At 37.0% G+C, this 27,057-nt stretch overlaps 1 protein-coding gene across 3 annotated transcripts in view; it reads left to right on the forward strand.

Moving 5' to 3' along the window:
* The window catches only part of LOC117409460 (protein transport protein Sec24B), a 40,902-nt gene that overhangs the window by 3,952 nt on the left and 9,893 nt on the right, over positions 1-27,057 (forward strand). The window contains exons 4-19 of one of the 3 annotated variants that reach the window (XM_059001879.1): positions 6,637-6,795; positions 8,940-9,053; positions 11,647-11,727; positions 11,886-12,070; positions 13,122-13,303; positions 13,476-13,578; positions 15,785-15,911; positions 16,226-16,335; positions 16,454-16,566; positions 17,392-17,510; positions 17,918-17,973; positions 18,402-18,608; positions 20,365-20,488; positions 22,939-23,097; positions 23,328-23,501; positions 24,717-24,827. In XM_059001879.1, coding sequence (XP_058857862.1) covers positions 6,637-6,795; positions 8,940-9,053; positions 11,647-11,727; positions 11,886-12,070; positions 13,122-13,303; positions 13,476-13,578; positions 15,785-15,911; positions 16,226-16,335; positions 16,454-16,566; positions 17,392-17,510; positions 17,918-17,973; positions 18,402-18,608; positions 20,365-20,488; positions 22,939-23,097; positions 23,328-23,501; positions 24,717-24,827 — 2,124 coding nt within the window. The remainder of the gene's footprint in view (positions 1-6,636; positions 6,796-8,939; positions 9,054-11,646; positions 11,728-11,885; positions 12,071-13,121; positions 13,304-13,475; positions 13,579-15,784; positions 15,912-16,225; positions 16,336-16,453; positions 16,567-17,391; positions 17,511-17,917; positions 17,974-18,401; positions 18,609-20,364; positions 20,489-22,938; positions 23,098-23,327; positions 23,502-24,716; positions 24,828-27,057) is intronic. The other 2 variants (XM_059001887.1, XM_059001889.1) reach the window with 2 other exon arrangements.

Raw genomic sequence — 27,057 nt, forward strand, 5'->3', positions numbered from 1 at the left:
CGGAGCTAATGGAAGTGCAAAATGGATAAGATTTATGGAATTATTTTGTTAGCTACAATTATTTTATTTTTAAATACACACAAACATCATCATCATTGTTTATTTCAACACCTGTTTTTATTAATTAGGACAAATATGTTTGAGTATTGTTTGAGTTCTGATTAATAATCCAATATTCCTTTATTTTGTATGGCTAAAAATAAACTGTTCCGTGTCACGAGGGGTCATTATAAATTCTATTTCAGAATGTGACTGTTTACCTATTTTTGTTGCCAAAGGAATTTAGTTTATTTCTTAAGTCTTCGATCCAGTGTGGGTTGGGTAAATAGTATTTTTTAACCTTATACTACAAAGGGAGCTTACCTATGCAGGACATATAAAGTAGTAAGAACGTCGATTACCTACAGTACGTGCAGTGCAGATGCTAATTAGTGGTAGTCACATTTGTTTAACATCATTGCTTCTTTAAATATTGAATTCTGTTCATGCAACAGTTTTGAAATCCATTGCGAAAGCAGTCTTCTAAATACAGTGAAGCCAGAAATAGAAGCTCTTTCACGTCTCCTTTTCAGACCTGATCCCAGCAGAAATAAATTGGCCTTGCTTTTTATTACCAGTACAATTACAAACACTGTATGAAATTCATTCTTGTCAGTTCTGTTTTTTAAGTAGCACAGAATGCATGTGTAAAAAGGGCATAAGCTGTGATTGGATTTTAGTTTCCTTTGGCATCTGGCCCATCCATGTAGCCTTGAACAGATGTTACTAATAACATTAGAGCAGATGTTACTAATAAGGTCTGTGCGAAAATTAAGTAATTAAATAAACAAACAGAGATATTGGGTTTTTTCCGAGCTTCGCGGTAACCGTCAACAGAAATTCTAGACTTCAGAAGTTCTGAATTTTCCGGTGTGTGACGTCAACTTTGCTGTTCAGGGCAAGCAAGTATAGTGTAAACATATGAAACGTTGTTGAGCAGAGATTTTACAAAGAAAAATGGTTTATTGCAAAGTAAGAAGTAATTTATTTGTGAACATGGGCATTGTGAAAGTATAAAAAATAATTTCCTTGAGCAGACACAGTATTTGTTTTAGTGGCGGCGGCGGGGGGGGGGGGGGGGTCATACGCATCATACACACGAGAGGAGTCATTGTAGTCACTCTCGTTGTGTTAACATTCTGAACTTAAGAGACAGGTTCAGTTTCTGATGGGCCTACGTGGCGATTTTAGTGTAGAAAAAGTCCAAAGCTTAATTGTCTTTTCGCCATTGTACATGGCTAATAAAGGCCTACTTTCTAAAATTAACAGTTTTTAGCCTACGACTACTACTAGCAATGAGATTGTAAATAAAAGTAGAATTATACCACATACAGTACCTATTTGTGGCATGCTGCTGCATCCAGTAGACCTATTCTGCCGCTTCCAGTAAGTACCAACAAAATCAACAACATTTCAGTTGTTTTAATGGCAAAGGTTAATTTAATTCTTGGTACTTTGTTTTTTTGTTTTTTAAATGGTTGCATTATAAAAGCTGTACAAGCCAACATCAACATCAGTTTCTTGACACTTCCATCTCGGCGCGTACATAACATACTGAAATAAAAAAAATATATAGTTTAATTTATTTTTTTTAAATCAGTATAGTACGTGTTGTAGTTGGGATCCAGGGACCAACTTTGTTATAATCGAAGGGTCCTAATAATTGGGATTTATAGTGAGAGTGTACTGTATTTCATTGGACTACATTGTGCTAATGTGCTTTCTAAACCACAGCGGCAAAGTTGACGTCACAGGCCTAGGCTCGCGGCCAAGAGGCAAATTGCAGTTTATTTTCAGAACTTTGGGCGATTCTGTTTCTCGGCAAAAAAACGGGTAGTGTATTTATGTATGTATATGTGTGTGTGTAATATATATATATATAGATATATATATATATATATATATATAGATATATATATAGATATATATAGATATATAGATAGATATATAGATAGATAGATATAGATATATATATATATATATATATATAGATAGATAGATAGATAGATAGTCATTATGTAAAGTAACAACTGTGAAAAAGGCAAAGGAATTAGAACATTTCCTGTCAATCACCTTTAATCTTTTGCTAAATTGCATTGCCTTTTATGTTTTGCGCAGTTCTGTGCATGGGTAACATTTTGATTTAATTTTGCTGTTAATGGGGAATTTCATACTGCTAGAATACATACCGGATTTAAAAGTTGTGGTTCAAAGCAGTAGGAAACCGCTATATTTATTTATTTATTTTTAGCTTTTAGTGAACAATGGCTCTCATGCCTCTCCTCATTCCACTCAACCTCTTTTCTCAACTCTCTCCTGCCGTCAGGTCCCACTTCTCTCTTTCAGGCTGTCATCTCCACACACATCCCAAGTCTCTCCCTGTTCCTCACTTAGTGGTCCAACTCCCGATCCCTGACTGGTCGCGTCAGACCTGCACCCACCCCCCTCAGTGACGCACTCATACGCAGACAGTCTCAGCTCTCACACAAACACCAAGACACACAGAGAACACTTACAGATCTGAACAAGAATAACACGGTTTACAAACACACATTATTTACAGAGTACTCCCATCCTCTTCCCCAGTCCATAATCAGGTACATTCCCACATTGTCTTTTTAGCTGTTACACTTGTTACACTTTCTCAGTCTATTGAGTTCTACCTTTCCAAGTTGACAGACACGCTCCTTAAAAATGTAAAAAAAAAAAAAAAAAAATATTCCAAAAAACACCCCAACTCTCTCCAGACACAGAATATTGCATTTATTATATACATTTACCTACCAAAAATTTGGATGACAGATAGTTAAATTGGTAAGTTAGGTTGAGGGGGACTAAGATGGTGCTGAGAAATCCTAAAGATCAAGAATCCAGTCACCAGTTACAAACATGCATTGCAAGTGAGTGCATTCAACCGTACTTGTAAATATGGTGCTTAATTCATATTTTTTTCAACGCGTAAAACACCCAATTATTATTATTATTGTTATTATTATTTATTTCTTAGCAGACGCCCTTATCCAGGGCGACTTACAATTGTTACAAGATATCACATTATTTTTACATACAATTACCCATTTATACAGTTGGGTTTTTACTGGAGCAATTTTAGGTAAAGTACCTTGCTCAAGGGTACAGCAGCAGTGTCCCATACCAGAGATTGAAACCACAACCCTCCGGTCAAGAGTCCAGAGCCCTAACCACTACGCCACACTGCTGCCCTAGATAAGCACCTTATCTGGAGCGCTGAGTGCACTAGTAGTGGACCAGGGCACTTGATGTAGTTGGCACAGGAAATAATGTATTATTATTTATTTCTTAGCAGACGCCCTTATCCAGGGCGACTTACAATCGTAAGCAAATACATTTCAAGTGTTACAATACAAGTAATACAATAAGAGCAAGAAATACAGTAACTTTTGTTCAAGCAAAGTACAAGTGTGACAAAACACAATTCAATAATACAGCAGATAATAGTGATAGTTACATCAGGATATGATTAAATAGTGATAGTTACATCAGGATGTGATTAAATACAAAGTACCACAGGTTAAACACTTGGCAGATTACAGTATTCTGAAGTACAGGATTAAATGCAGTAAAATAGGGGGCAGATAAGAGCAAAATAAAGCACATTTAAATGAAGGGTGATAGTGTCCCAGGATACAAACAGAGGAGTTCTACAGGTGCTCTTTGAAGAGGTGAGTCTTAAGGAGGCGTCGGAATGTGGTCAGGGACTGGGCAGTCCTGACATCTGTAGGAAGGTCATTCCACCACTGCGGAGCAAGGGTGGAGAAGGAGCGAGCTCTGGAGGCAGGGGAGCGTAGCGGAGGTAGAATCAGTCTTCTAGTGCAGGCGGAGCGGAGAGGTCGAGTGGGGGTGTTGGGAGAGATGTACTTGGTAACTAGGTAATAAATCTAGATACAGCAGTAACTTAAGCATTGAAATGAGAATAATCAGAGATCACTTTCTGGAGCAGTATCAAAACTCTATACAGTTATATACCAAGTTAAAATTCCATAGCAAACACAGATGCAGTTGAGATCAATTTGAAGTCTGAAATACCAGTGTGTCTGTGGTTTTGTCAGGGTGATGGTAAATTTTAATGGTCCCATAGGTAAAGCTTAGTTGTACCAGAAGGGCCTTGGCATCATTGTCTTACAAGAGTTGCATGTGTGTTGAATCATATTTACTTCAGGGAGAGACCAATTCTAGCTCTGCTCAGCCTGTTCCCTGTACTGTATTCATTGGAAGTAATGAGGGACTTGCTGTCTAAAACAAACACTGAGTTTGCGTCTCTAGGGAAGACCGATAACCTGCTGTAAGTTTCTTGCCAAGGTACTAGTCAGTCAGATCATGACTGAAACTAACTTTAAGCATTGAAATGCATTTTTATATTTATTAAGTTGTGTGAGTGACATTCCAATAAGTGTGTTTTGTTATATTAATATTATGCAGGCCTAATTATTTGATAAATGAATAATTGACAAAAGGCAAATACCGTTAGTGGAAGATTGTGTACCAGTTATGGGGAACCACATTTTCAAAAAATTAAAATATTATAATATGTACGTTTGGTAATACAGTGGATGAGAAACAGGCTGTAATTATTTTTCTAGTGGGGATGTAGAGACATTTCAAACACAGCAATCTGGAGTTGACAGCTGTCTGTAACTGGACCAGGATAGCGTAAATCATCATAAGTTTCCTTTAGAGCATGCAAGAGTTGGTTGATTTAGGATCAAGACTGATGTTTCTTTTCGACAGAACCCCTTCAAGTGAAGCAGACAGACGCAGCAAAGCTGTGAGTCAGATTACTTGACTTTTTTAATTGGATGTTTATAAGTGTTTGGTGGCTACTTGCTATCAGTTTGCTGTGTTGGGTCTGTCATACAAAGAATGGAAGAGAAAGTACGCTTGCAACTTGATTAGAGGTAGCATCCACACTGGACGCGAGCAATGCGAGCGATTTAATTTAGAAGTCACTGCAGTCAAATGGGAGTATCCACACCAGCAGCGAGTGACGTCGCTTTGAGAACATTGTGCGTCACTGAAATAGAATCTGTTTCTATTATTTCTTTCCATCGCACGACTGGAATGAAACTGACCAATCAGTAGCAAGGTTAATACCCTTGACACATCAAACACACACCTCAGAACACGTCACGCCTCAAAACAAGTTAATCATGGACGACGAAAAGTTAATTTATGAGGTGCAGCAGTATCCATTATTATATAATTACAAATTGAACTACTACAAAGACATCCAGAAGAAAGACAATGTCTGGGTGGCTTGCAGGTGGTGCATTTAGCAGCACCGAGACATTTTCTTTCCGATTATGCAAGTTGCATTAAAAAAGGTTTATTAATAAGCAAAAATAAAGCAGTCCATACATGCAGTCTACATATGAAAAAGGTGCACTTTTGCTGGCTTTTAAAAATGACACAAATGTCCCGCATTCACACAACTTGAACATGCGACGTGAGTGATGTCGCCGAATGTCAATCCACACCAGACACGACTTGCAAACGATCCAAAAGACTGGAAATAAATACATGACCCCGCCCGTGCATTCCTATTGGACATACTAGAGATGGGCTGTCCCATTACAAAACGGGGCTTGTTTGGTTACCACACTGACCTCTGGCAACTCTCTTGTGAAATAAAGGTTGGACTTGTAAAATTTTGAAAAATATTCCTTGAGTGAATGTAAAGTGTTTAGTTTGATCATATATTTAATTGTACTGTGTCTAGTAGTTCAGTCCTGAATATCTCATGTTGTGAAGTCCACAATTAATGCAAATAGAGATACAGAGCTGCCTTCATCAAGAATATATTTCTGTTGGATTTGAAATGGAGAGCAACATTTCTTCTATTCCACACAGATCTTTCATGTGTACTAATGATGAATGGAGGGCCTAGGTCGGCTAGGGTGTCCTCGGCTCACCGCTCGCCAGTGACCCCTGTAGTCTGGCCTGGCACCTGCGGGCTTGCCTGTAAGCTGCCCAGAGCTGCGTTGTCCTCCGATACTGTAGCTCTGGGTTGGCTGCATGGCGGGGTTGCAGTGTGAAAAAAAGCGGTCGGCTGACAGCACACACTTTGAAGGACAGCGTGTGCTCGTTTTCGCCGCTCCCGAGTCAGTGCGGGGGTGGTAGCGGTGAGCTGAGCCTAAAAAATAATTGGATATGCCAAATTGGAAGAAAATAATTAAATATTTGGCGATTTACTAAATAAAAAAAAAAAAAGAAGATTTCTATTAGGGACAATAGCGGATTGTGATAATGGATAATGATGATCAACTCCCCAGTAATGTTGTTGAAGCTGACACCCTGGGATCCTTTAAGAAGCTGCTTGATGAGATTCTGGGATCAATAAGCTACTAACAACCAAATGAGCGAGATGGGCTGAATGGCCTCCTCTCCTTTGTAAACTTTCTTATGTTCTTATAATGATTGACAGAACACATAACATTGTCATATTCTTCTTGAAAATCAATACATACATACGTTTGACAAATTAATCTAATGTGATCTTCCAGTCTTTTGGAGAACCAGCTGGTAAGATCTACCCCTGATCCATCTTGCATCTCATTTTAGCCCCACCTTCAGCTGCTAACCGTCTTGACCAAAGCTATCAGCCTCCTGGGACTCGCACGTTTGGAGCAGTCCGTCCTACAGCCAGCAGCCTTGCACCTGGGAGACTAACTGCTGGGACCTTGACTCCCCCTGTCCCTGCTTCCCCAGCACAGCATGAAGGTAAGGGATACAGCTGAGTAGGCAGAGGTGTCTCACACAAGTCAAGAAGCAGTCCAGAGGAACGCAATAAGGCTTGCTGGCTCGCTAGGTAGGTTTTGACCATGTGAAGGAGTAACCTGGACGTGGTACATCTTCCCAACACATCAGTGTGGTTTGTAAGGGTAATACTGTTATTTTCTTCTGCTCCCTCAATAATAAAAATCCATTGTACATGATCAGAGAAGAAGAGTCTGGATTCCGGTTGCACAGAAGCTTTACTCCCTGTTATTAATGAAGTCGGGGAATATTATTTTGATATGATGGTCTGAAAAAAATAATTATATTGCATTCAGTGAATATGTTTTAAAATAAAGGAAAATGCTATACAATGATAAAACAGTATAGTGCTTGATGTGCACAACAAACCTTTAGGCTTCTTTGAAAGCTAATTGAAATCTCTTGGGGGGGGGGGGGGGGGGGGGGAGTATATATAAACTGTCATATACTGTTTGCAAGTCAAAAGGAAGCAAGGTCAATAGTGAGGCCTGTATTTATTCTAGAATACTACTTTTTTTTAATGAAGTTAATGGATGAGAGTGTAAGAAGCAGAAGTGTCCCTCTTTGTGTTCAAGACTTGATACAAAGTTTTCACGCTGCATAAGATTTTAATAAAAATCATGCTTTATGCTACCACTGCAAACAGAGGAGAGGTACTGTAGAGGTTGCATGCAGCATTGTTAACACAGCATGTGCCCGCTTACTAAACACTTTCTCACCCTGGTACAAACTCTTTAAATTGCTTGTGTTTATGAAAATCAGCCCACCATGGAATCCAATTCAGATCCCATTAGACTAATTATGTAGACTAATTGACTGGCTGTTATATGGGGCTATTTCATTCTATTTCAAAACAAAAAAGAAATTGTTTTCTGTTGACATTTATTGGAAATATTATATTAAATTGATTTAAAAAAAAAAAAAACTGTTGTTTTTACAACAAATGTATTGCTTAACTTTTTCTGTATCCTGTTTTGTAAAAATCCTCTTGATGTATTTTTTAGACATGACCACAATTTTAATGGTTTCATTCACACATCCTGCAACAGAAGGTTGCAACGAATAATTTGTGAAATGCATTCCGTTTCATTCCCCAGGATGTAAATAAAATCATGATTATGTTGAAAAATATATACTGTAAAATAATGCATTTGTTGTTACAGTGCAGGTTGTGCTGTAACATTTTAATTTAATATTATATCAAATGCTTCTGTTTTGTTTAGAACTTCAGTCCACTATTCACAAACTTCATTATGACAAATTAAATAAAATGTTGTATTTATGATGCTTATTCAAATTTATAACACTCCTGTTAAAGTAGTCTATAACAGTTTGTGAATATACAACTTTAATTCTTCAAAAAATATTTTTTAAAAACCTTTAAAAAACTCTTAACATATTCTGTTGTGCTAAAGATGGAAATTACTAAAGTTCATAATTTTCACATTAAACACATTGTACATGGACATGAGAGAATATTTATAAATGGGTCTATACAGCACCTTGAGTGAATGCTGTGACATTTTAAACGTGAAATAAGCTAGAATCGAAGCTCTGAACTTAACCCACAGTGTACGGTCGTCTACACCAATGGTGCGCAAAGTAGGGGGTGCGGAGAGTCAATAAGGGGGTACTTCTATATATATATAATAAAAAAAGATAGAACATTTTAAATAAATACATACATAATGAACAGAGCCGAAATGACAGCTTCCATATATGGGACGACAAGTGTAAAAAAAACAAAAAAACAAACAAATGTTTTAACAGGTGTATGTATGCAAAAAAAAAAGGGGTGTGTCATTTAAAGTTTGCGCACCACTGGTCTACACTACAGACAGTTGCTGTTGCAGACAGGCTTGTGTGTTACCCTGCTCTTTGAATAAATAGTCCCCAGTGCTGCCAATTCAATATGGGCACCACATTTCATCAAATAACAATGGAAACATATATAAAAAGCTGCCCTTCATTGATGCATGCATGATAGTTAAAAAGATAAAGAATCTTTTTAACTATCTTCTACTAAGTAGTACTTCAGTTTGAATGATTTGGTTTGTGATTTCTTATCTTGCCTGGCTGACAGTTTGTTTGTGCTCTCCACTCTACAGGCATGCAGTATGGAAATGTTGCTAATAGTCGTGCTAGCTCTGCACCAACTCCCTTGTCATCGAGTTCTGATGATGAGGATGATGACGATGAGGGTGAGGAGGATGAGGAAGCAGGTCTGATTTAGATTTTGAACCCCCCAGCTCCCTTACTTTTTCCCATCCTTGTTTTTATTCCCAACTTCATTTGATTGAAGTACTTATTATTTTTAACACAGCTTTCATTTATGTAGCAAGGATGAATAGGGTAATACCAGGGGTGCTCAATGTTATTTAAGTTATTTTGTCATACTTTACACTTTTCCTTTTATCTGGAAAACCGCTTATCTAATTGTGATGAAAATTGGTTATAACATTAACAGAATTCATTGATAGTGTGTTTACACTTACAACTTGGACCTAAGCTTGCTCAGAGATGATCAGATAAAAATATTTTTATCATTTGAGCCACCCGTTTACACTTCAGCACAGACCTGAGTTGGCTTTGGGCCCGTATGCGCACGCATAGCCCCTGATCTGTAGTGTGTGCCCGATGAAGTGTTTAAATTAACAACAAGCCTGTTATTTGTGTCACACTTGTGTTTCTACTTCAAGGTGGTCGTTCCATGCTAATTAAGATTTAATTTTGCCATCAAATGGAGCGAAGCGTTAAACTTCCACAGGTGATGCATTTACACATCAGTCTGACAACTCTCCTTCTCTGTAAATGTAAACAATTACTCCTGTTTATTTCCTTAGCAAAACTAATTTGTTTAATACCTAAAAAGAAACATCTACGACTTTCAATTGTGTATGTTCTCCCCCCAGAACTGAAGTTTATTCACCATATACGAACAATGCATCAAAATAAAGCCTTTCATAAATCAGAAGATTTCCTTCTAGGGGTGAATACAGTCCTTTGTTTAAAAATAGTGCTTTTGGACCTGAAGCTAGTGCTTATACACATATTCACATCTAGGGTTACCAGATTTCCAGAGTGAAAAAATGTGACTTTAAAAAAAAAAAAAAAAAAAAAAAAAATTATTCAATTCACTGAAGTCCTAACAACTCTGAAGCAGTTAAAATAACAGTATATAATAACACAACCATAATTTTAAAATTATACATTGGGTGTATTTATTGTACAAAAAGCCAGATTAGAAAAAAATAGATCAGCTATTATCATTTAAACATATAATATACACACAATCAGAATTCTTAAACACATGATGCATATGGTAGGTTAATAAAATAAACAAACCTAATAAATGACTCTGCTGTTGCTAAGCACACTGATAAATTAATACGTATCGAAATACGATCACAGATTACATCTGTAGATATGTGTGAAAAATAATGTTTCTGACAATAAAGTTTTGTGGCAACTAGGCTTGTTTCACATTTATCCCACATAAATTATTACATGTCTTTTCACATAAATACAAATATAAAACTGTAGCACAAATATAAAACTGTTTGTATTCTGGAATCCTCTGCCTCTGTCTCTCTCAATGCTCTGTCAAAGCTATTTTTTGGTTCTGTTGTCCGAGTAACAATTCCAACTTCCTGTTGCTGTTGCCTGTTCGACCATGACAATGAGGCGTTGCCCAAAAGTGTATGTAGTAATCGTGAGCCGTCTCATGGACAACTACATTCACAGCAGAGCAAAAAACTGAGCAAAGCAATCACACAGCCCCCCTCTGGAGCCAGACACTTTTAGTACGGCTGGACCTGGGACTGCTGCGTTTACACTACAAAAGAAAGACCTTAGCCACCTCAGAGTCAACTTTAAACATGGCTAGTGTAAACTGTGTATGGGAGTATCGGAATCTGTTTTAGGCTTGCATTAGCCATCCTTATTACTCGCTGCCAAACCTTTTTCCATGCTGCAAATTAAGTTTAACAGGACAAATTACAACATTTATATTTATAACTACTTAATGATTAATTCTAAGCTTATTTTACCATAAAGTGTGTCATGCAGAACATTTTTTGCTACATCTTACATCATACCCTAAATCTCTGTATACTAGTAGAATTTTAGGGGCCTGCTGTGGACTGGTGTAAAACATTTATTAATGAATAAGGAATTTGCCTGCAATATTGTGGACTTTTTTCTTCCAGTGCAAAACACAAATGTTTTAATAATTAACAAATGTGCTTGATATGTAGAAGTTTTACAGCAAAAGTGTTTTTCTCTGGCTTTGTGTTTTTGAGGCAACAAGCTTTGTCTTTTTTAGATATCAAAATCTAACAACTTTTGTTTGCCTGCTTCTCAGCATTTCTGAGCATAGTGCTGAAAAAATTAAAATGGTGGTATTGCAAATATAGACGAAGCTCCTGAAGCAAAATACTCAGCAGTGTATTGTAGGTAATATGTATATATTAATATCTTTCTGATGTTGGTATGTTCGTATATTTTAGTAACAGTGTTGTTCTTTACTGTTGTAAGAAAGCAAGACTGTAGTCTACGGTGCATTCATCCTGAGATTACAGAACATTTGTCTCCCGACTTGTATAACTGCCCTTATAAACTGTGAATAAACAGTCCACAACAGGACAATCAAACTAGTCTAATAAGTAAAATAACAAAGAATGGAATGGATGAAGTCTGTCTTTGCATTGTCTTTTATGTTCCATGTGTGACAAGATCATTCATCTCTCATTCATATAGAAACATAATGAGATGTCTATTGAATGAATATGTTGTAAATTTGGTAATTCGTTCTAGGTGCTGACAGCTCTTCAACAACTAGCAGTGCATCCCCAGTCCCCAATAATTATGAGGCCATGGAAGGGGGGAGCTACCCAGGTATTCATTTAAACATGAGCTTTGAAATTTGTATCAATTGGTTTGTTTCTATAATAGGTTTTGACCTGAAGCACTCGTACTACTGTACAGTACTATCGTTTTTTCGGGGAGATAAAAAACGTAACATTAAATGTTTGCTTGTATTTGTTTCTTTGCAGATACCTCTTCGGCAGTACCTCCAGGACCCCCTGTTTCACAGGCTTCCAAAGCTGCTAAGCCCTTTGGCTATGGATACCCGTCTCTCCAGCCTGCATACCAACAGACCCCAGCACCGTCCTCACATCCAACCAACTCCCAGTCCTCTAACCTCAGCAATCCTCCTGGCTATCAGCAGGACTCCCAGGTAGGACTCCAGGTGAAATGTTAGGTGTGGCTTTATAAGGTTTAACTGGTGAGCACTAAAGCAGGGACTTTATTTCCTTAGCTCTATTTTCTTCACCTTTTCAGTCCTATGTTTCCCCTAACTTTAATAGCTACGAATACTAATACAAGTGGACCTTAATACAGTGCTACAGTCGAAGCTGTTGTACCTCACCAGAGGGCAGCAGACTTTGTCCAATAATATGCAAGCTTAAAAGGCACCCGTCAGATGCTCAGTGCCATCCAAAAACTTTGACATGCCAGGAGGTGTCAGTAGTAAGATTTGATTTAAGTTAATATTTATAGGTTAAGACGTGTGCTAATTTAAAAGAAAGAATTCCTGAATATTCTCACCCCCTCCTAGGATACATTCTGCACCCCACAGTTTGAAAACCACTGGCCTAGACCACTTATTATCACGGAGGATAATGGTCATCCATTTCTTTGAATCTGTTGTAACTCTTCCTATGCTGAAATCCCTTATTTTATTTTGATGTCTACACTGGTAAACAATGACATCTGGCAGGAAATTAAAGTATTAATTATTTTAATTTTTAAATAACAAATTTGTTGTGATTACTCAGCTTTTTGTGACCAGAGTGAAAAAAACAATAGAATAATGTGCGTATTAGATGGCACAGTATTCTTGTTGTCACTGTACACACCTTGTTTTGTCATAATGTACTTACTTTCTAAGTGCTTTGAGATACTTCAGTGCTTTTAAATGGAATTGTGTTGTAGGCAGACTTTAACTTGGGCCCTGTGTGTTGTCTGTTGTGATGTGATTTTCCATCATACTAGCATTGAAATACAATACATTTTTATGTAGCCTTTCATACAAAAAATGGTGTGACCAGTACATAGCCGTTAAACTTTAATTACAACCAGAAGGCAGCAATTTCTTGTGAACGATGCTGTTGTGGGTACCCCAGCCCTTACAGAGAAAACTGTTCTGGAAAACATAACATTTGTATAAGAAAACAACTTAATTCCATCAATGCTTAATTAAGGTATCTTCTCCATGTGTATTGCAGCCTTACCCCACTATGAACCAGTTATCTGCAGCCTTGGGGGGACTGAGTCTACCTGCCCAGCAGCTGGAAGGACTAAGACCTGTGAATCTAATGCAAGATCGGAACATTCTTCCCAATACAGAAGTCCAAGCTCCTGTACCTAATCTCAGTACAGACCTGAAGAAAGCAAACTGCAGTTCAGAGTATGTGTACCAAATAAAAGTTAGAAGCATCTGTTAAACTACAGTACTTGCATGATAAATGTCTAATGTTTAGTATTACAAGATTATATAATATACTACAATTATATATTGTTTTACTTACTGCCTATAGAGAAAACCTTTTAATTGTGTTTATTTCAATTTTGTCTTTCAGCTCTTTCCGATGCACACTGACAAATATTCCTCAGACACAAGCATTGTTAAATAAAGCCAGACTGCCCCTTGGCCTGCTTCTTCATCCTTTCAGAGATCTTACGGTAACAGATTTGACATTTTGTGTAGACTGTAATGTACATGGGCAGGACAAAAGATGTGAAATATCTGCTGTGTGTTGCACACACTTTGGTAGAATTGGGTGTATTAATTTTAGTGCTGGGACAAATATCTGAATATTCAAACAAATATTTTCTGACATGTATTCGGATACAAAAATCAGATGTTCATATTCGCTGCAAATGACAAAATACCTTGCACTTACCGTCTCACCAGAATTTGCGCAACAGTTTCAAAAAAATGGCAAATGAAAAAGAGCTCCATGTGGTATGTGAGATAGATAGATAACACAGACTCAACACAACAGCTCTTGAGCCTCTATTTAAAAGTTTTAGACAGCAAAAAGTAAACAAACCAGATTATGCACGCGCACCCTTAGTGATCTCTATGGAAAGCCACCTGGGACAAATGCGTTGTGCTGCTTTTAGAGTGAGCCAGAATCTCATGGGATAGAAAAAAGGCAAGCATGTCATTTTGAAATGCCTATTAAACAGTACCTAAACTTCTTGAAAATGTTGTGTAGTGATTTTTATATAGACTGTATATATTTTGTTGCGACTTCCTGTTATGTGGAATGAAATAAAGGAGAACCAAAACTGAGTTTTTTTCCCCTTCACTTTACAATGCCATTTCCACTTTTGTTTTATTTGAAGTGTTTAAAGTTAAATTTCAGTTTTTGTTTGCTTGTTCAGCTACAAAAAGGCACAAGTAAACCACATGTTACTACTTTATGAAAACGTGTCTGTGAAGAAAAAGCAATGGCAAGGAATGAAAAAAAAATAAACAAAATGCGTTGTCAACTTTATGTACTATATATTTCGGGAATAAACAAAACAACGTTTAACTTGAACTGCTGGGATATTTTTCTATTTTAACGTGTTACATATTGTAAGGTCTTGCTGTAAAATAAAGGCGCACACACGGGGGCCACGGCCACACCCCCTGTTGCTATGCTGTCCTCTGTCTGCGTTCAGAGCAATATAATTACTTTTGGAAAAACGAACAAATGTTTAAATTATGAGCAAATATCCGAACATGAAAATCAGACGTTCGTCCCAGCACTAATTAATTATGCAAATACCATCCATGACATAAATTCCATATTTCTTTACAAAAAGGGAAAAAAACATTGATCTGACAGACTTTGATAGAAGGCTGATCGTAGACCTCTCAAATGACTGCAGACTTGTCATATTGAATCAATGCCCTCTTAGTAGTTTGTGGCCCTACTTACTATGTTAGTGTCATGACAAGAGTTTTTTACATTTTTTTTTTTTATCCACTGTCTTTTTTTATCTTTTGGTACAAAGAATCTGCTGCATGTTCATTGTACAATCTACCCAGTCTTGCAATTAACACCTTCTGGCTTGCGATAGATGAACATTTTATAAAGCAGATGAAATAGTATTTCATACATGGCTAAAGCTGTAGGTAAATCCCAGACTTGTTTTCAGAAATCTCTTTCACTAACGTAACAGTTTTATGTAAGTGAAAACATAAAAAAAAAAATTTTATGAACTGCAGCACACATATTGTTTATGTGAAAGCTTGTAGGGCTAATTGCATCTGAATGCCTTTGTTCGATTTGATCTTAAACAGGCACGGTTACAGATTTTTCTAAAACAAAGTTTCCTCAATATACCCCAAAAACCTACCCATTTACTATGAATAGATCTATTAGCATAATACTTTGGTTTAACTTGCTGTGTTAGGCCAACAACCTTGTAGTTGCATACAGTTTAGTTGGTAAAGGTAGCTAAATAGCCCTTCTGTCTTCCCTAAGGAAAAGTCCTCAGCAGGTTAATGAGACTAAGAAGCGGTAAACTGATTCTATAGTAAGTGTAGGATGACGTGATTAATAGTTTATTTTTATGCCTGTTACAGAAGCTGCACCACAGACAATAATCCAACCACTAACCACTCTAAGAAATTCTGTAGCTACTCTTACACTAGATTTATTCTGTAGTATTAGTATTGCAAAAGAAAAAGCATGGAAATGAGCATGGAAATGTATTGAGTTACAGGCTTTTCAGTCTTTGTTGCAGTCCAGTCTAGTCCACCCAAATTTAAGCCTTTTTAAGCCAATTCTGGCACCTTTATTATAATTTAGTCCTGGGTGCAGTTTTAGTTTATGTAGTGTTTCCATAGGGAAAAAAATCACCTGCTAAAATGTATTTTTACTTTTTCTAGCAATTACCTGTCATAACGTCCAACACCATTGTGAGATGCCGCTCTTGCAGAACGTACATTAACCCTTTTGTATCCTTTCTTGACCAAAGGAGGTGGAAATGTAATTTGTGCTACAGAGTCAATGATGGTAAGTTTAGCACAATAGACATTTCACTGCTTTATTTATATTTTTAATTGGTGTATGTTCAACCATTCCCTTGTTTGCTGTGTTGACTGGGAATCATTAGACCCACTTTTGTGGAGGAGAAAAAAAAAACTTCGACCAGAGAATCAGAAGAGAGCAAAATTGTACCTAAAAAGTCTTTATTTCCTTTATGGCTTTCTCTTGATGGTGATGAACCACAAGTTTTGGTGTTCCTAAATTGTTGTTGTTTTATTATTATCATTACAGAAAGTGTTTATGCTACTCCAATAACATTACTAATTTATACTTCATTTTAGTTCCTGAAGAATTCATGTACAATCCACTGACTCGTTCTTATGGTGAACCACACAAACGTCCAGAAGTACAGAACTCAACTGTGGAGTTTATTGCTTCTTCAGATTATATGGTAAACACTGTTCGAAAAGAGATCAAAATGTTGTTGTTTTTTTTGTTTGTTTGTGGGTGTTTTTTTTTTTTTTTGGACGAACTCAGATAACTGCAGGATTTTTTTTTCTTCTCGATAGCTTCGCCCTCCTCAGCCTGCTGTTTATCTGTTTGTCTTGGATGTTTCTCACAATGCTGTAGAAGCTGGTTACCTGAATGTACTATGTCAGTCTCTGCTTGAAAACTTGGACAAGTAAGTGTCTATGTGTCAGTTATAGTAAAATAATGATCAAGTTATCTACTAGGAATATCTTAATATATAAAGAAGAAACACCACGACCCTGTAAAGGAGTAAGCGGTTAATGATAATAGATGGATGGATAAAGTAGAAAGTTTGTCTGTCTGTCTGTTCCTTTATGCATTCGGACCCCACAGGAGCCAGTGCATGGCCTCCTCTTTCATCCAGGGGAAGGTTGAGGGCTATGTTTGGCTCCAGAATTTTGACCTTCAGGGTACTTTATTTAGTAACCCCATTGCTGGAGCACTACGGTAGCCATGTATCTGAAATTAAAGTAACCCACAAAACCAAAAAATAAATGAAAAGAACAAAAATTTAAAAAAATAAAAAATGGCAAAAAGCTTAAAAAAAGGGAAAGGGTCTGAGTGCATTGTGCGACACCCAAGATAAGTAACTTATAGTAAACCATAAGGCTACCATTCCCCAATTTGTCATGCACGAAATATTGAAATGTTGAATTTCAGCTAGTATTTGATAACTTCAAGAGTTACATATGTGAAAATCAAGAAAACATTTTAGATTACTGATTGTTTTTATTCCCCATATAAATTCTGTAATACCTAAAGTGATTTTATAATTAATGATGTTTTGAAAATTTGGTTCAGGAGGAGGACTGTCTCTTACACACATTATGACATCTTATTCTAACCAAATTGAAAACATAAATATGTAGGTATTTAAACAGGACATTGTTAGTCTTTCCTATGTACACAGTTGTTGTGTTAATGCTATGTTGGAGATTCTTGCTTTAACAGTAAATTGCTTGTCTCTCTTTTTAAGGCTACCTGGAGATACGAGGACAAGAGTAGGATTCATAACATTTGACAGCACTATTCACTTTTACAACTTGCAGGATGGATTATCACAGCCTCAGATGCTTGTTGTCTCAGATATTGACGGTACATGGCATTCTTAACCTTTACATTTCAAAACTTTGATAGTGTTCGAGTAAACCCTTTTGACCATGTTTTTGATGCCATTGCATTTGCTTACTCTTTAACTTTACAAACCACAACAGAAACCCGCCAGAGTTCAGTCTAACTGCTGCAGCACATGGCGTAACTGTAACAGTACAACAGCCTGCATTTTGTTTTGTTTGTTCCTGAACATACAGTTAACCCCTTTATGACAAACTTTTTTTTTGTGCTTCTGTATTCTGTTCAGTTAACGTAAGAGTCTTTGCGGGTTTTACTTGGAGGCCCCTAATGAAATCCCCCTCAAGCTATATGCCGATACTGTAATGTAGTTTAAAATCCTTTACTGTAAATGTATTGAATAAAGTTGTTTCTATTTGTTTGTTTTGCAGATGTCTTTATACCTACGCCTGATAGTTTGCTGGTAAATCTCAAGGAAAGCAAAGAGGTATGGTTACAATACAACTGGTATTTCTTAGTTATTTTCTTCTTTTGTTTAAAAGTATGGCTTTCTTATTAAAATGTTTTCAATTATAGAAAAAAATACTACATCTTTCACAGTATGTGGTGGTGTTATGGTGATGTTTTAAATGCTCAATCAATTGCAATGTTGTCTTTTTTCACTATTTTTAAGCCTTATTCTGTTTTTAAGCCTTACACTTTTACAACATGTCGACCCATTGTTCATCCAGTTGTGATGGGCATTCTTTAACACAAGTTACTGATGTTATCAGAATATTGGTCATGGTGGCCTGTGTAACGTTGGCCTGATCATTTGGGCGAATGAAGGCTTGTATTCGCTCACTCAGCTAAATCTGAAATCTGTAATCTGTTGGTTATTCTTGGATGCTTAGTTTTCCTCGTTCTTCCATGCAGCTGGTGAAGGATTTATTAAATGCACTGCCCAGCATGTTCACCAACACAAGAGAGACACATAGTGCACTAGGACCTGCCCTTCAGGCTGCCTTCAAACTGATGTCTTCGACAGGGGGCCGGGTTTCTGTGTTTCAGACACAGTTGCCCTCTTTAGGAGCAGGTCTTCTGCACTCCAGAGAAGATCCCAACCAAAGATCCAGCACCAAGGTAAATGGGCAACACACTGGAGCACTGTACATTAGAAACCAATGAGAAAAAAACTGTACACTAAAATAAAATAAAGTATCTATTTAGAGCTTTCAATCTATGCTTGGTAACCCAAAACTTAAACTATTACAAAATATGGACACTAGAGGGCATACTGGCAAAGTAGTATGGAAAACCCTAATGAAAAATCACTTACATCCACAACCACATCATATGCATCCATCTTATTCCATATGTTTTTAATATTTATGATTAGGTCTTCCAGGGTATGAGGTATTAATTATGTACTGATGCACAATGAAAACGCAACAGTCTAAATTCCTCAAAAAACGCTCATTGGGCACATACATAATGTTACATTTTAAATAGTGAGCAGATAGGTTTGTTAATTGTTTGAGTAGTTTTGTTCCTTGGCATAACAAAATACTGAGCTCAAGTCGTGATTTCATAAAAAAAACTGGTGACAGTCGGAAATAGTGTGTGATGGGTAAGTGCATTAATTTGTTACATATATAATGGGGATTTATTTTGATATAAGGACGATAAAACGCGACTGACATATATCTGGGTAACGGCTATCCAAGTGCTTATATATATACTGATGCACAATGAAAACGCTTTTTTACATCAGTAGCTCACTGAGCACATGTTATTTACATTTAAATCGTGAGCAGATAGATTTGTTTGAGTAATATTGTTCCTTGGGATGGCAAAATACTGAGCTCAAGTCATGTGAGTTCATAAAAAAGCCAGGTGCTCCGTATTTGGGTTGAGTTAAAATTACCAAAATGATTTGATTTAAGAATCTGTATAAATAGCCATTTGAAAAGACATGATTTTAATTAACGCAAGAACAGCGAAAGATACGATACGACCAAGATACGACCATGCCCCGCACGTTTCAAACTGATAACTTATCAGAATTCTGTGATCTGTATTTTTGTTCACATTTTCTGTGAGTATCTTGATAGGAGGCTGTGTGGTCCAGTGGTTAAAGAAAAGGGCTTGTAACCAGGAGGTCCCTGGTTCAAATCCCACCTCTGCCACTGACTCATTGTGTGACCCTGAGCAAGTCACTTAACCTCTTTGTGCTCCGTCTTTCGGGTGAGACGTAATTGTAAGTGACTCTGCAGCTGATGCATAGTTCACACACCCTAGTCTCTGTAAGTCGCCTTGGATAAAGGCGTCTGCTAAAATAAACAAATAATATTTGATTAAATCCATTATACCTGAGTTGAGTTTCTTTTGTGCATCAGTGTATATATATTTGACAGTTTGCTATGTAAAGTAATTCAATTCAGAAATAAGGTCTGTAGCAATGGTTCAAACACTCAGCTACATATTTTTCTCATAATTATATTTATTAAATGTAGAAATGTGTTTATGATGGAAAAGAGGAAAGACAAACATTTGCCATATTTTTTTATATCTGTAATGAATTTGTTGTGGGCCCTATTCCTAATTGTGAGGACTGTTTTAAAGCATGTTTTATTTAGGACTGTTCATTTTGATTTATTAAATCGAGTTTGGAGTTTATTAAACCTTTTTTCAGCTGTTCGAGGGAGGTTTCAGTGTTAACTGTATTTTTTCAAAGTGGTTTAATAGAAGAGAATGTTAAACACTCAGCAATCCTTAAAACAGAATAGGGCCTGATAATCCTAGTAATTAAATACTGTTAGTCTCTTTATACTGAGAAATTTAAAAATGTTTGTTGCAAGCAGTCATATTAACTTACCAATATGTTTGTTTTCTTAAGGTTGTGCAACATCTAGGTCCAGCCACTGATTTTTATAAGAAGCTGGCGCTAGACTGTTCTGGGCAACAGATCGCAGTCGACCTTTTCCTCTTGAGTTCCCAGTACTCGGACCTGGCATCCTTAGGTGAGAAGAATTCAAGAATGTAACATATCATTTGCGCTCTTTTAGAGATAAACAACTATAGCAATAGAGCCCTGTGTTTTTTTCACAAATATGAAATAACACGAAATAAAACTAAATGTAACATAAAACATAATGCAAATATAAAAAAGGAAATAAAAAGAAAAATCATTATAAAGCAAACCTAGAATGACATTTTTAAATGGGAAGGTTTATACAAAAAATACTTTAAATAAATACTTGCAATCATAGTTGTCAAGGCTCAGCCGTTACCATAGACACGGTCTGAAGGGAAACGGAAGCTCTGACTAGCATTGTGATGGAAGAGAAGAGACGTTTGTTTCTAAAATGCCTAAAGCGCTCATCACAATTAAACAATGCTGCAAAGAATTTGAGCATGAGGGGATGTATGCAGCTGACGGTGACAAAATAATGATGTGCAGATTTTGCCACTGTCGGCTGGAACTGGAGTCGAAAGATAGCGTCATTAAACGTCATTAGCTGTGTATTCCTTTTGCGGAAAATATGGCTTGTTTGCGTGTACAGATGAACCCGCTTTATATCATGATTGCCATGCAGGCATAATTTGTGATATAAAGTGGGTCATGAGCACATTACGAGTGCAAGAAAAAAGAAAAAACACTGAATTAAAGAGCAGTGTTTAAATACTGTACATTTTAGTCTATTTACATTTAAACAAATGCATATAGTTTACTACAGGAAAAATAGGTTTTGTATCATTAACTGGAACAAAACAGTCTGTGTCTATCTAAAAAAGGCATGAATTGTCGACTGATGAGAGCTATCAATACTTGGTGTTTTTTTTGTGTGCATTTGTATAAGACTGACTGTTAAAATTAGAATGAGTTAGAACCTATGGTGTATGGCAAGTGGTTTTTCAGAAATCGTGGTAATAAACGGGGTGTGATATTAAGCGAGATGATATAAAAGGGGTTCATCTGTATTTTGTATTAGTATGATAATTATTTGTTTTATTTCAAATGGTGCAAACTTTGCACTGGTTTTGGTTTTGAATGGATTTGAATGAATGAATTGAATTGACTTTGCTTAGTGTTTAAATAATGAGAAACCCCAAGCTTGTTGTATACTGCTTCAGTGCAATGGGATTGAAGTACAAATCCTATCACTTTTTTTTTTTTTTTTTTTAATGGGCGGATTGTTCTATGTGCAATTATGACAGCCCCACAATAGTTAGAGGTGTGTGTGTGTCTGTGTGTGTGTGTAATTTTATATATATATATATATATATATATATATATATATATATATATATATATATATATATATATATATATATAGGCATATGAAATATCGTTTTTTTAAAAGATTAATAAATCTTTTATTTTGAGGACGTTTCAGGCAAAAACCCTTCTTCAGCTGTTTAAAAAGAAGAGTAAACACAGTGCAGCCACAGTACTTTTCTTTTTAAACAGCTGAAGAAGGGCTTTTGGCCTGAAACGTCCTGAAAATAAAAGATTTTTTAATCTTTTAAACTTTTTGTGTACATCTTTTAAAAAACTCTTTCATATGCCTTCAATTGTGTACACTGCAGTTGTGTGTGTGTATGTGTATATATATATATATATATATATATATGTGTATATATATATGTATATGTGTATATATATATATATATATAAATGTGTGTATGTATATATATATATATATATATATAAATGTGTGTATGTATGTATATGTATATGTATATATATATATATATATATATATATATATATATATATATATATATATATATATATATATATATAAATGTATTTTTTATATGTATATTTAGAGTTTTTAATGAAGTTTAATTTTTTTTTTAATCTTATTGTATTTTTATAGCAGGCATGGGCAGTATTTACTGTAAATAGGCAATTAATTAAAAAGAGTGGGGGACTGTACGTTACCGTTACTGCTGCTAATGAGAAATTATCTTAACTAAATTATTTTTCTGTGCGAGGTCTATTTATTTCATAATGTTTAAAATAAAGCGGATAATGTTTAATACAAAAATTGTTTTATTAACATGTATCTGTAATAAAATTATATTTAAAAAATAAAACTAAATAAAAAGAAATTTGTGAAAAATAAAACAATTATAAAACATAAAAAGAATTTCATGGGGCTCTAGTTATCGACCTTGACTGTCATTACTAAACTGGCTCAATTTTAAAAAAGCATGTACAAAATAACTTAACAGCTCTACATTCTTCTTTCTTCAATGAAAATAAATATTACAAAAATGCTATCTAAATATTTTACTTATATATATTACAACATTATCCAATGTAGGCATTACAACAGTGTAATAATTAAATGCATCTATTGACAGATATTTCTATTGGTAAGGTAGATTAACAAAAATAACTGACCAGTAAATAATTTGTTATAGGTCAAATTTATTAACTTCAGATGTTTTTTTCCCCCAGCGTGTATATCCAAATATTCAGGAGGAACCATTTTTTACTACCCGTCTTTCCATCACATTCACAATCCTGCCCAGACAGAAAAATTCCAGAAAGACCTCCGACGCTATTTCACCAGAAAGATAGGTTTTGAGGCTGTCATGAGGATAAGGTGCACCAAAGGTACTGCAATTAATTTGATTTGATAAAAAAAAGCTTTATTCAGTGCAGCTGAAAATGCTAACATTCTTTTTTTTATGGGATCATTAAGAAGGGTGGTTTACAGTAAAAGTTACTTTTAATAAGCCTTGTAATGGTTTCAGAAAATGACCATATCCTTTTAGTTTACACACACAGTTGCTCTCGGTAAGTCTTGCTGGATTATGATTTGTGGTTATTTTTTTTTATTATAGGTCTTTCTATCCACACTTTCCATGGCAATTTCTTTGTACGTTCTACTGACCTGCTTTCTCTTGCCAATGTCAATCCGGACTCTGGATTTGCTGTTCAGATGTCTATTGACGAAAGTCTGGCTGATACATCCCTGGTTTGCTTTCAGGCTGCTCTTCTTTACACCTCCAGTAAAGGTAATGTATTACAGCCTGTATACTTTATATCCTGGCCTACCAAAAATATGTCGAACTTGGGATAGTCCCATTTTAAAAAAAAATAGGCGGAGAAAATACTTCAGCTGTATCCATTTACTACCAATGCAGAATGACTGAAATTCGGGATGATTTTCCCAAAACCAAAACCGATGTTTGTATAGAATTCCAAACCAAACAATACCAACAAAAGAGAAAAACAAATGCTTTATACGATGAAAAAGCGTTGGCAGTTTCAGCATTTTATGAAGCACATACACACTTTGCTGCATGTAGACAAGTGACATGTAGACGTGTGACACGACCCAGTCTGGCTACCGGCAGGAATTAGACTCAGAGACAGAAAGCTGCAGTTGAAGAGCGAATGGGACAGATTGAATCCCTGCCAACCTTACATTCCCCCCCCCCCCCCCCCCCCACACACACACACACACATTGTCTTGTGCCCTGCCACAAGACAATTCATATTAACACCCCTTAATAATTTGAATATGTTAACATAAATCAAAAGTTATGACAAGACTTACCCAATTGATTCTGACTGCTATCAGTAGGGATAATATTGAATACATAGTAAATAAACGTTAGTTGAGGTTGCAAACCATTGTGTAATACGTATGTTCCGTTCCTTTGGCTGCACAAATACAGTTCGGTTTTTTCGGTTTTAAACTTTCGTTTTGATTTTACCGAAAAGCAATTGAAGAGTTGAAAGACTTGATAAAGAACCGATCCAATCATAACCAACTTGCTTCCCTAACTGGAATATTTATTCTTAATTTTACCAACGTTCAATTGGATATCAGATCTGGTGTTCACCATTGAAGAAAATCAGTTTCTCTGTGTTGCATACACTTTAGACTGTCAAAGTAACACCCCGATACCCTGCAAAATCTCATATCTTTTTATTTACTATTTTTAAATTTATATGCTTTATGTTCAAATGTAGCAACAAGGAAATAATATTGAAATTCTGACTGAACTTTGTATATCTAATTGTTGGGATGTTTCTGGATTAAATATTATACTTGACCCCATTGTAAATAAAGCACAAACAAAAGAAGTTAACTGCTTTGCCAGTTTTTTAAGTATATGTTGGAGTAAAGGTGTCACTAACCTATTGGTTCACATTAATAGTACTAGCGTTTTTTTTTTTTTAATTTATTTATTTCAGTTGCAATATATTTTGTTTGTTTTCAGGCAAGCGAAGGATTCGGGTGCATACTCTTTGTTTGCCAGTGGTGAGCCAGTTGAATGAAGTGTTTGCAGGAGCTGATGTTCAGGCAATTACATGCCTATTGGCAAATATGGGTGAGTATTTCACAAGCTTAAATGAAAAGGGTAAATCATTTTACATATTGGGGTATATTCAAAAACATTTAACACAAGTTATTTACTGAATATCAATAATTAATAAACTAAATAGTCAGGACACTACCTCAACTTCCATTATTTAGATACATTTCTTAAACAGTTTTACTGCACGAAGAACTAAAACAACCCTTCTGATAGAATTTGTTAACAATAAATTAATAATTTTAAAGAATCCGATCTAATACACATCTTTGTAATGATGTATAATTATTTATGAATTGTGGAATTTTTATATCCTTTGCCTTACAGTGTGTCGATTGCTCTCCCCCAGGCTACAATAGCTCAGACTGGAGTTATTTTATTCTCGTTTGGCTTCAGCCAAAATTACGAGACGGTTTGTATAATTAAAGTAATTGTTATTACTATATTTTGTTGAGAAATATCTTTTCTGTTTTCACAGAGACTTAGTGCAGGCATGTCTGCAGCGTGTGCTGCTGCAAATGTGTAGTGACAGCAGCTGCTGGACAGGACCAAAGGGCTGCTTCAGTTGTGATTGCTTGTTGTGATCTTGATGCCGTTTTGGTGACAGCTTTTGCATCACCATTACGATGGCTGTTAGTTCTTTCTAACAAGCAGGCTTCCCTCAGTCTCGTGTGAGTACTAACTGAATGGTTTTGCCAGTAGCTTCCACAGGTGGGCATCCCTGTACAGTGCTACCCGCAGTAACTGCGAACCGGTGGTAAAGTCACTGAACCGATCCAGTACAGTACCGACCCAGTGCTAAAGTCACCAATCCGATACCGTTCCAGTTCCGACCCGGTGCTAAAGTCACCGAACCGGTACAGTCCTGACCAGGTGCTACATTCACTGAACCGGTACCATCCCGGTTCGGACCAGTACCGTACCGTACCAACCCGGGGGTAAAAGTCACCGACCTGGTTCCGACCCGCTACTGACTGGTGCTTGCATCCCCAGTCCGGTACCAAGCTGTCTTGTTCGGTTCATGAACAGCCCCATTGCTGTCTTTTAAGCAGACTGAGGCAGCACCTGTACATTGTTACTGTACACTGCGTTGCTACTTGCATAATGCCTGGGTTTTATCCCTGCGAGACATGCAAGGCCAGTCTGCCTGTTGAGGACAAGCACTGCAGATTATCTTTCTGCCCGGGGCCAGAGCATGCCAAAGAGGCACTGGTGAATTGCAGTTTCTGCGAGTATTGTGCACATTTCTCCCCAAGCGACCACCCCCAGTGAGCAAACCAGCAGCATACTGACGCCCTCGCCCCAGCAGCCACAAAGACCAGTACTGCCTGTTGAGGACAGACCAATACTGCCTGCTGCCAGAGGTGGTGTTCAAAAGCAGCCCGCTCCTTCTCGCCGCGGAGGCCACAATAGGTTCTGCCGCCCTGGGCCCAGAGACAGAAGCCTCAGGCCAAGACACAAGCCGTGCAGCAGCCCTAGGAGTTTGCTGCCTCAGGCCCAGGACCCCTTTTCAGGGAGCCATGTGGAGTATTTGCGTCAGCTTACTTCTGTTCAGACCAGCTACTCACTGCAGTTCAAGCACGGTTCTCCTCCCTTTCTGGGCGTGACTGTAACATCAGTCCCAGACCCACAGGACACCACAGTGGTGTCTCAGGAGGTAGCAGCTCTGCTGCAAAAATTGGCTATTCGCATGATAGACCCCCTCCAGTTGGAGGAAGGTTTCTACTCCAGGTACTTCCTAGTGCCCAAGCGGGATGGTGGCCTCAGCCCGATCCTCAACCTCAGACAGGTCAACCTGTATCTGAGCCGAAGGAGGTTCAAAATGTTGACAGTGTTGTCCCCATAAAACCAGCTCACAGGAAGTACCTGCGATTCACTTTTCAGGGAACAGCGTACGAGTTCCGGGTCTTGCCATTTGTCCTCTCTAGCTTCCTGTGCCATTTCAAAGTGCATGGAGGCTATCCTGGCCCCATTGAGACTCAAAGGCATCAGAGTACTCAATTATTTGGATGACTGGCTCATATGTGCCCAGTCTCCAACACAGACAGATGCCCACACGGAACTTGTTTCTGGCCACCTTACGGTGAAGCATGTGACGAGCCAGCTCATGCCTTCTCAGACAGCCTCCTATCTAGGAGTGTGCTTGGACTCAAGGTCCATGCTGTCCACTCTGTCGGACGGCAGTAGAGTGCTCGTTCGGTAGTGACGTTCCAGAAACTTCTGGGCTTGATGGCAGCAGCTTCTC

The sequence above is a fragment of the Acipenser ruthenus genome, chromosome 2 (genome assembly GCF_902713425.1).
Source record: "Acipenser ruthenus chromosome 2, fAciRut3.2 maternal haplotype, whole genome shotgun sequence".
In the NCBI taxonomy this organism is placed as follows: Eukaryota; Metazoa; Chordata; class Actinopteri; order Acipenseriformes; family Acipenseridae; genus Acipenser; species Acipenser ruthenus.